At 36.2% G+C, this 10,238-nt stretch overlaps 1 protein-coding gene across 1 annotated transcript; it reads left to right on the top strand.

The window, feature by feature from the left end:
• Positions 1–581: 581 nt before the first annotated feature.
• On the top strand, positions 582–8,846 carry LOC146135222 (serotransferrin-like). The gene is made up of 8 exons (XM_083395312.1): positions 582–721; positions 1,974–2,134; positions 2,951–3,047; positions 3,704–3,862; positions 4,725–4,896; positions 5,836–5,940; positions 7,482–7,605; positions 8,513–8,846. The coding sequence occupies exons 1-8, from the start codon at positions 688–690 to the stop codon at positions 8,681–8,683; spliced, it is 1,023 nt and encodes a 340-aa protein (XP_083251438.1). The 5' UTR covers positions 582–687; the 3' UTR covers positions 8,684–8,846.
• Positions 8,847–10,238: the final 1,392 nt, after the last annotated feature.

Raw genomic sequence — 10,238 nt, 5'->3', positions numbered from 1 at the left:
CGCTGAAGTATGCGATAAGCTGTGACGCACCGGAGTATTGATATGGAGCTAACTCTGTTTGTAAGTTTAACAGTTAAGCTTTGGTGAACCAAGTTTTTTCTTTTATAAATTTGAAGTGGACACAAAACACCATAAATTAAAATCAAATTTATCGATCAAAGCCTGATCTTCGCCTAGCCTTCTAAATTTTGTCATGTATTGTAGGAATATTGCTCAAAACAAATCTTTATAAATCCAATCATGTTTTGTCAACTATTGCAGTCGGCGGCCCAATTTGGGTTCAAAACAATATTATAAAGTAAAAACACTTGCAATTTGTCGCAGTATTCAAGACTTAACCTGTAGCTTAATTTTACAAACTCCGACTTACAATAGTTGGCCACACGATTGGCTTATGGGTCGCGGTCGTACCAATTGAATTTCGCTTCAATATGTTTCGATTGGCGGGCAAAAGTCCAAGGTAAGCGAACGATTGGATTGCGACTGCAATATACGGAAATGATCTGTCAGTGAAATCTCTTGAACGCGAGAGACCCAAAGTGCTTCGAACGAAAATAGTGATTCGCCCGGAAACAGTTGACTTTGTGTGACTGCTGGGAAACCTTTAAAGAGGCTGCAATCCAAGGTTCGAGCTGCATTGTAAGTCTCGTTCGAACTTGTCGACTTTGTGAAACATTGATCTAAAAGATGAAGACCCTTCTTGTTCTGGTGGCAATTCTTGGTAAGTTTTATTTTATCTTTCCTACTGACTTTGTGCTCAGTAAGCCTTACCGTTTTTAATCAGGTAAATCTTGTTCCAGTGGTTCTTAAACTGTGTTCTATTTCGAAAAATAACCTTTTCGTATTACAAACAGCGGAAAAATATCTATTGGACTGATAGTACCTTTACTGCAATGTGCCTTAATAAAAACAAATCAAAAAACAACTTTCAAATATAGCCAATAAAAATGTCTCCGATTTTTCCTTAGTTTGTGCTTCCAGTGCCATCCAAGTGTTGGACAGATTCAAGTTTTTCTTTGGTTTATAAACTGCCGCGTTAAACGAGAATTTTAGCACAAATCAAACTGTGGTGTTATATGAATAAGCCATATTAACCATTTGGTTTATATTTCTGCGCAGCTCAAATTAAAAAAAAAAAAACCTAAAAACGGGACAACGCTGGTCTAATAAAAACTTTCACTTACTGTGTCTAATATAAAAAAATTAACTTTTGTCAAAAAATTAGTTATAAAAAATGTAACTCAAATCGACAATAAAGCAATATTATATGTTTTAGCAATGTAATTTTATAACACCCCACACAATACTATAGGGTGGTATCGGCGCCAATGATGAAATACAAAATTTTTCTAGGTTTTCCAGGCAAAATTTTGCACCAAAAGAAAATTACCAATTTAAAAATTAGCTTTATTTACATTGCATTTACATAATTCGTTTTTACCTGTAGGTTTTCGTCGTTTGTTTACTCTTGTTTAAACGGTATTACTGCTTTCAAATCACAAGGCAATGACTTTCCGCAAATTATATCGAGAATCGTTATCGAAATAAAACGCAAAACATATATAAGACATTCTAGCCGTTTCCAATTCTGCATTGTTTCAGTTTTTTATTGTGAAAATAAATTTGAAGTCCTCCAACTGTACCAGCTATATGTCGTTGTTCTTAAAAAGCAAGAAGTTATTAATAAAATTTCACCGACTATTCGAACTATACGTTGTTAAAAACATCAAGACCTTATTGGAAAATTTTCATCAACTAGATAATATCGTCCCTACTCCGAAGCATTTGTCGGTACAACTTTGACATTTTAAAAACAAGAGATTGTTGGAACTTTTTCACTAACTATATATACTGCTAAAAAAATGATTGAAAATTTAAAACGAAAAGGCCATAATATTCATAATAAATTTAGAGTTCCTCCTGTGTTTGAAAACAACAAATAAATTATTCAAGCTCGTTTGCTTTGTAAACAGCGTCGTGTACAGCCCGTCAGCGTTGGTGCTGCAAGTCGATGGCCGAATGGATTAAGTGCCGTTATTTGACGAAAATGTCAGCATCGTCAACCGGCGCACCAAGATTCCCTTTTGGTTGCGTTCACGGCAGAAGTACTGAGAACTGCATTCATCAAATAATAGTAAGAGGACAACGTGTTCTTTTTTTTGGCGGAGAGGCGTTGCAAAAATTTGGAAACACGATACAATTTTGTTGTAGCGATTTCATAATGTTTGACGAAATTAATCTAGTTTTTCTACCCTTTACATTTTGTGGTGTAAAGTCTATTTTTTTTTATTTTGCCATATAAATGCACTGGCATGTTGCGGCGTGTGAACTCATAAACTCTACAAAGAAAAATTTGCACAGAAATCCAGTAACAGGCGCGAATCCAGAATTTCTGTTTGGGGGCACCATGAAATTTTTTTCAGGGCTGACGTCATAAACGTCAAAACGTGCCTGCCAAATTTACGTCGAAACATGACGTCACAAAATTACGTTAAAACGAGACGTCCCAATGTTTGTGCTAAACGTGACGACATATAGTAATGTTAAACACTTCACAGATCGTTTTTTTGCTAAGCCTTAGTTGTATATTTGCGCGCAATTGAGCTCGACAGTATTACATTCACTTTACGATTTCATTTGACAGCATATATACGACATTTTAGTTGGGTCTTAATATTAAATAAATATCGACTTAGAAACACTAAACACGGATCTGTTCATAAACTTCAGTAGAAAGAGAGTGGCCCAAATAATAGATAAAAGATTCATTATTTTATTAGCAAACGTTTCGGCAACGTTTTCGCATACTGCACTGATGATGGCAAAAGCACTTGCCGAAACGTTTTCTAATAAAAAAATGAATCTTTTATCTATTATTATATTATGATATTATGACGTCGCCTAAGTAAATTTTTAACTTATACAAACATATATGAAAAATGTCTTTCAGGGAGGAGAAGCTGACCTAATGACTTTAGACGGCGGAGATATTTTCAAATATCGTGATAACTTGACGGTGGTTGCTGCAGAAGACTACGGTTTTGGAGGTAAAAATATGACTTACGCGAGTACACTCAAGCGAGTACACTCAAGCGAGTACACTCAAGCGAGTACACTCAAGCGAGTAAACTCCATCGAGTACACTCAAGCGAGTAAATTCAATCGAGTACACTAAAGCGAGTTCAGTCAAGCGAGTTCACTCAAGCGAGTTCACTCAAGCGAGTTCACTCAAGCGAGTTCACTGAAGCGAGTACACTCAAGCGAGTACACTCAAGCAAGTACACTTTAGTAAGTACACTCAAGCGGGTACGCTTAAGTATGTACACTCAAGTGGGTACACTCAAGCGGGTACACTCAAGCGAGAACACTCAAGAGAGTACACTTAAGTGAGTACACTTAAGCGGGTACACTCAAGTATGTACACTCAAGTGGGTACACTCAAGCGGGTGCACTCAAGCGAGTACACTCAAGAGAGTACACTTAAGTGAGTACGATCAAGCGGGTGCACTTAAGCGGGTACAAGCAAAGGATAACATTTAAAAGAGTAATGGTTGTTCAAGGTAATGTATTTATTGTATTCTTAACAAAAAAATACCTTCGTTAAAAACCCAAACACTTCAAAGATGATTTTTTTTTTAATTCTTGTAGCGTCCTAAATGCCAGACTCGGGCGATATTTAAAAAAAACGGCTTTTTTGTTGCAGGCACCAGTTATCATGCGGTGGCGGTCGTGAAAAAAGATGCCCGGCCTGAATTGTCTCTACACAACATCGCAGGGGCCACTTCATGCCACACAGGGGTGGGAAAAACTGCAGGGTGGAACATGCCCATGGGCTGGTTCAAGTTGAACGGCGTCAATCCGGGTAAGTCGACGTTGGTTTGTCAAAACATTATTTAAGTCAAGTCATTTAAAAACAGTGCCTTACGTCAGAGCTTCTCAAACTTTTTTAGTTTGTTCACCCCTAGCATCTATCTCCAGATTTCATTCACCCTTGTCTCATGATATGATAAAACTATCTCGTCTATATATAACACAACAAAATGATTTAGGTTGCTTCGAATTTTGTTAAGATAACTTAAACTAAGTTTTCCATTGCAAATCTACATTTTCTTGAGTCCAGAGTTATAAAGCTACAAAAGCACAAAACACAGTCACCAAAAATAACCAAAAAACAACAGTTTAGTAGTCGATTTACTGCAGAGCTATCATCCATTTCTGGCGGTTCACCCTTATTCGCCACTTTTGGTTGGTTCACCCCTGCAAAAATGTTATTCACCCTGGGGTGAACCATTCACCTGATTAAGAAACACTGCCTTATGAAGCCAACTTTAATATGTTTGATGGCGATCGACTAAAATATTTTTAGAGACTCGCGATCAAATGGTTCAGTAAAAAAGCAAAAGAACACTTATTTAACATTTTGAGCGTTAATTGCATTTCAAGCCTGTTATAGAGGTTGATTTGTTACCTCAAAGAACGCTTTATTATGCTTGTTTAGACAAAAATTGGTCATTTTATTTCCGCTTGTGTGCGACAGCTATACTGTAATGATTATCACACATTGGACGCGGTCGACCAAGTAAAATGTGACGATCGAACGGTCGATCGCGATCGAGTTGTTGGCTATCCCTGACCTAAGTTTTTAAAACACTGATTATTTCCCGTACTTTGCCTGCTTTCGTCTCAAGTGTAACGTTTATTCTCGTGTGTGAATTTCCCCTTAGATTCGTTGCTCAGCAGCTGCGCCCCAGGAGCCTTGGACTCAGATTACATTAGCAAGGTGCCTGGACACAACTATGCGAAGTGGTGTCGGAATTGTATTGGAAATGTCGACCACGATTACGTTTGCGCGAGAAACGACGAAGAACGCTACTATGGATACCACGGCGCTCTCAGGTGCATAAACCAGGGGTCAGAGGTCAGGGGTCATCAATCTACGGCCAGCAGGGCAAATTCGGTTCGTCAGTTCAATTCTTTTGGCCTGCGGCATATTTTCCTAATGCTTCCAAATTCATTTAATTTTTGTAAATGGCCGTATTTGTCTAATTCTAATTAGGGAATAATATGGCACTCTAAGACAAATTGTGTTGAATTCTCCACAAGTTTTTGCACAACCGTGTCTGATAAAGCACAACTGGTTGAGAATTCAATAAAATCTGTCTTAACATAGTTCCACCTGATTCCTAAATTCATTTAATAACAGTTTATTAACAGAAAACTTTGTCGAAGGCAAATTTAAGCAAAAGTTTTTTGGAAGACAATTTCATCAAACTAATTATATATTTTAATAGATATTTTTCAGTGTATTCTTCTCTAAGTAATAGCCAAGATAAGTTAGTTTGAAAGAAACCGTCATATCCAGCCCGTGGTCTTTAATCCTAACAGTTACTCGGCCCTTAGAAAAAAAGTTATCTGACTTCTGGCAATCGGCATACTCGTACCACGAAAGATGGACGATACTTGATTTCGTTTTAAAACCGATAACTTGGCCGAAAATAAAAATAGAGCTGTCTAAACCAACTGCAAGCAATGTTGCTCTAGCAAAACTGATAAAAAAATTGTTTGGGGTTGTTAAGCAAAAATGCCCTTAGCGCTGAAATAATTTCTAAAAGAAATACCTTATAAATGACTGACTCTGATTTCTTTCTTTTTATATTTACAGCTATGTGGTGGATGATCGTAAACATGGTTCATAGCTATTTGATTAATTAAATCGTATAAATGACAAATTCGCTATACATTTAACAGCTATTAAATTGATAATCGTAACTATCATTGACGGCTGTTTGATTGATAGCCCTATATATGATTGACAGTGCTATATATAATTGACAGATGCATGCAAGAGGGGGCAGGCGAGATTGCTTTCGTCAAAGAAACGATTGCCTTGGGGGCAGCGAATTCCAACAATCTTCGCTTGCTTTGCCCAAATAAAGAAAGGTAAAACAATATTTTTTTTTAAAGTAGCTAGTACTTTGACAGTTTTTAATATTTCTTCGTTCATTTTCAACTTGGTTGAAAAAAACGAGATATTCAGAATGTTGTTCAAAGTGCCGCCTACTTCTGTATAGGCTGTGATATTCTTACTACGTCTTACTATACAACCTCGAAACATTATGCTCCTAAATATTTTTTAATATGCTTAAAGTAAAGGATTAAAAAACCCATATGGAAGTAGGCCAATCAACGTTTTAAAACTGTCGAACTCTTCATACTTTAGCAACTTTTTTTGCAATCTGTCTCAGCAGTGAATATATATATACATAGAATCAGTGCCTTCCTACTGACCTTGCTGAACGTTATTAAAGAGTTCTTCAAAACATTACAAAACGATACCTACTGTATCTCAGTCATTTTACATTTAACTACAACCTGAAGCCATTATCCTTCCTTAAGAATTATTCCTAGCATTCACGAAATACTAACTGCTTTTGTATGAGATTTTAAATTCCTGCTAAGTCTAACTAAAACCTCAAACCACTATGCTCTAAGGAACTACTCATACTTTGTATTTTAGTCTAATATTAATGACCCAATATTCTTGGAAATTCCGTACGAATAGTGTTGAATGAATTCATTTAATGTGGTCAAAATGTGCAAAGATAGTGCTTTCCGGTTTTAAATAACTGAATGTTGTGTTTTCTACTAAAAATTTGTGTTTTTCCACTTTAATGGTAGTCTTTTATGGACTAATAACAATAGTCTGACATGCTGCAGAACGTTTCAATTTAATTTCACCATGTACACAATTGGAAACGGATTGGTAGGTAGCCCTCACCCCTAAAGAACGGGTATTGAAATAAAATTAAAAATCAAAAACCCTGTGGTGACAAGATCATTAAATTGATGAAACCGTAATGTTTTTAGGTGTTGAGACACACATTTTTTAGTGTTCAAAAGTTGAGTTATTTTTCGAAAGTCAATTTTTTTAAATACATTTGTTTTTAAGGTAAACGCTATGTTAATTTGTAAACCATGGCTGAAAAAAAAGAAAAATGTTAAAATGGTATTTGATCGGCACCGAAACCATGCCAGCATCTAAATATTATCGACACCCTACTACTACAGATGTCGACACTTGGCATTTTAATCCGATACTGATTCCCGATAATTTGGTGAAAAACAATCGCGATCCGATTCCGATATTAAATGACCTCATTAAGATAAAAAAAATCGCTGGTTTGGATCGAAAATACATGCTTAAATTCCTATATTAATTTGTTACGGCTGCACAGATCCCACTCTAGTATCGGACGAGTACCGATACTACCCTAGTATCGGACAAGTATCGATACTACCCTAGTTTTGAACGAGAATCGATACTTCTCTAGTATCGGACAAGTATCGATACTACCCTAGTATCGGACCAGTATCGATCGTAGTATCGGACAAGTATCGATACTACCCTAGTTTTGGACGAGTATCGATACTGCTCTAGTATCGGACAAACACCCCTACAACTTGTACTTGTGTGCTTGCAGAGTGACTCCGTCTGAATGGCGAGACTGCAACCTTGGAAGAGTTCCATCGCATGCTGTCGTCATGAGGAAGGATGTAAATCCAGATACAAAAAACAGCGTTTATCATTATCTGGAAAATGCATTGGTACGTATCTCACATTGAACTCGGCTGGCACGGTTACTCGATTCGAGTACTACTAGCCCAAAGAAAAGAGGAACTTCCACCTTAAGCTAAGGTCTTACCCTGGGTGTTTTAACAATGCTCTGAATCTATCAATGTTTCCCAACTTATGGGTTGCCACCCAAAAGTTTGTTGCCGTGTAATTTGGGTGGGAGCGAAAAACTTTTATATGGTTGTATTATTGAGATTGGTTTACTGTAGGATTTTTTTTTAATTTACCAACAGTTACGGGAGCAATATGAATACATGATCCATATTTAATAAAGTTGACTTATTTCTTGTTTGATCACTTTAAGCTTGAAAAACGTTAAGGGATAATTGGGCAGCCCAAGTTTCGATGGTATACTTACGATTAGTATTAGGATGCTACAAACAAAGGTTAAAACCCTGCTTCAATTAAAAGAAAGCACAACTATCACTTGACTTTAACCATCCTTGCCAGAGCAATAGGTAATTAGCAAATTAACAAAAAAGGTAATTGCAGTAAAGCAAATAGTGATCCCGAAACTTGATTAATCCATTTATTCGTTTTAATTTCACTCCTTCATTTATTTTAGCTTTGCAATCAATTTCAAAACCAAAAGGTCGAGTAAATCAACATTATCTTGATAAAGACGTTTCTTTACGTTTTATATCATCATCAGTAAATGTAGTTTAAAAGTGAAATACATGATGACAATTTACTCGAACTTTATGGCTTTGAAATTCAATATTATCAAGCTGCGTTACAAATCCGTGTGTATTGTACTTATTTATTTTACATTATCGAGTGAAGGATTTAATTTCCAAAGGCCTTCTTTGCTCTCGTAATACAGAGGTCACAAGAACTGCAGAGTGTTGTTTTACAATACAAAATCCTTTTGTCCCACAGCGATCCATTCCATCACCTATTTTCAAGCGTTACGGGGGAAAAAATCTTCTTTGGGGATCGAAAATCGTCGGATTCCAACCAGTACGTGGATCGGTAATGGATTTCATTGGGCTTGATTTCTTCTGTAACATGTATTCTATCACTTACGACGTTAAGCATGAAGAGTGTTAATGTCGCTTTCGAAGGACGTTCTTTGTACATTCCTATTAATCTATCATCCTGCCATCCTGTGTATCTGTGATAACTTTCTTGTCGTGGAATCTTAACCCAATCTAACCTATATGTTATATGTGTTAAGCAATAAACCTTTCCTCCGTATTTCTGGTCACCTACAGCCAATTTATTTTGCAATTTTCGGGATATTTTAAATCGAATATTACTAGAAACTAATCGGAATGACAAGGACCGCAGTCAAACAATATTGTGTAGATGCCACTGGCGACACTCGCAATTATTGTGCTTAGTATTTTTGGCAGGAGTCAGCGTCGAATTATTTTTTTGATGACAAATTGATGACAATATTTTTTCTATTGAAACACATAAATTTTAATAAATGGAATTAAAAATTTGTGCAAACTCGATAACTTCCCGTCTTTAACAACCCGTCTTTAACTGAGTTGCTATTATGTACAAAAACGTAAAAACAATTATCTATCTACTGCTACTGCTGCTGCCACATTTGCTGCATTTTTTGAGCACATTTCTCGCCTAGCGACAGATTGCTACAGCACGTCAAGATAGGGTGGAAAAGGTGATCGAAACAGGAGACAACCAGACTGCACAGTCTGAAGAACTCAGGCCATTTGACATTTTGAGCATTAAAAATTTGTGCAAACTCGAAAACTAAATGTTTGCTCGCTGTGGTTCTACAAAAAAGGTATCTCATTCGAACAACATGTATTATATTACAGCTGACATCAAATGGGCTAAATTTAGCAACTATTTGCTATAAAGTCTATAAATAAGTAAGCGGTTTTGGCCAGAATGGAAATTAAGTCAAAACTTGAGCCGTTAAACACAAATAACCTTAAGAAACCTGATGTCACCGTTTGTATCAGTTTTTCAATTGAAATCTTACAATAATACCTTTAAAGAGATGACAGAATAGTCTGGTGAAAAAGCTACCTAACCTGGAAAAAGTGTTTTGTTACCGGAACGCTTTTTCAGACTGTTACGAATTTTTACCACTCACTTTCAAAAAAAGATAACTTCTACCAAATCAAGCAGCCTTTCTATACGGCTTTGACTTTCTAAGAAAAAGTTATGGTGTAAAAATTTTAATTCACAAGAAAATTTTTAATTGAGTTGTTATTATGTCAAAAATCGTGAAAACTTGTTTAGTAAAATTATCACTCCTTCTGCTGCTGCTGCCACCATTTGCTGCATTTGTCGAGCACATTTCTCGCCTAGCAAAATATTGCTACAGCACGTCAAGATAGGGTGAAAAAAGTGATCGAAATATGAGACAATCAGACTGCACAGTCTAAAGAACTTAGTCCATTTGACATTTTGGGCACACGAAAGACAACAAACAACTGAAGACTTATTTTACAAATCAGAATGAAAACAATCTATAGCAATCATGATTTTTATTTTATTAATACCTAGTGCACAATATATGTTACTCAAATTAGTAAACAGCCACTACCGTTGGCAAACATTTTTAGCGAAAATTATTGCAATGTACAACAAAGTTTGCTATGCGTTTTAAGGAGATAAAACTCGC

The sequence above is a fragment of the Ascidiella aspersa genome, chromosome 8, assembly GCF_963924565.1.
Source record: "Ascidiella aspersa chromosome 8, kaAscAspe10.2, whole genome shotgun sequence".
NCBI lineage: Eukaryota > Metazoa > Chordata > Ascidiacea > Phlebobranchia > Ascidiidae > Ascidiella > Ascidiella aspersa.
This window is presented reverse-complemented; position numbering and strand designations above follow the sequence as displayed.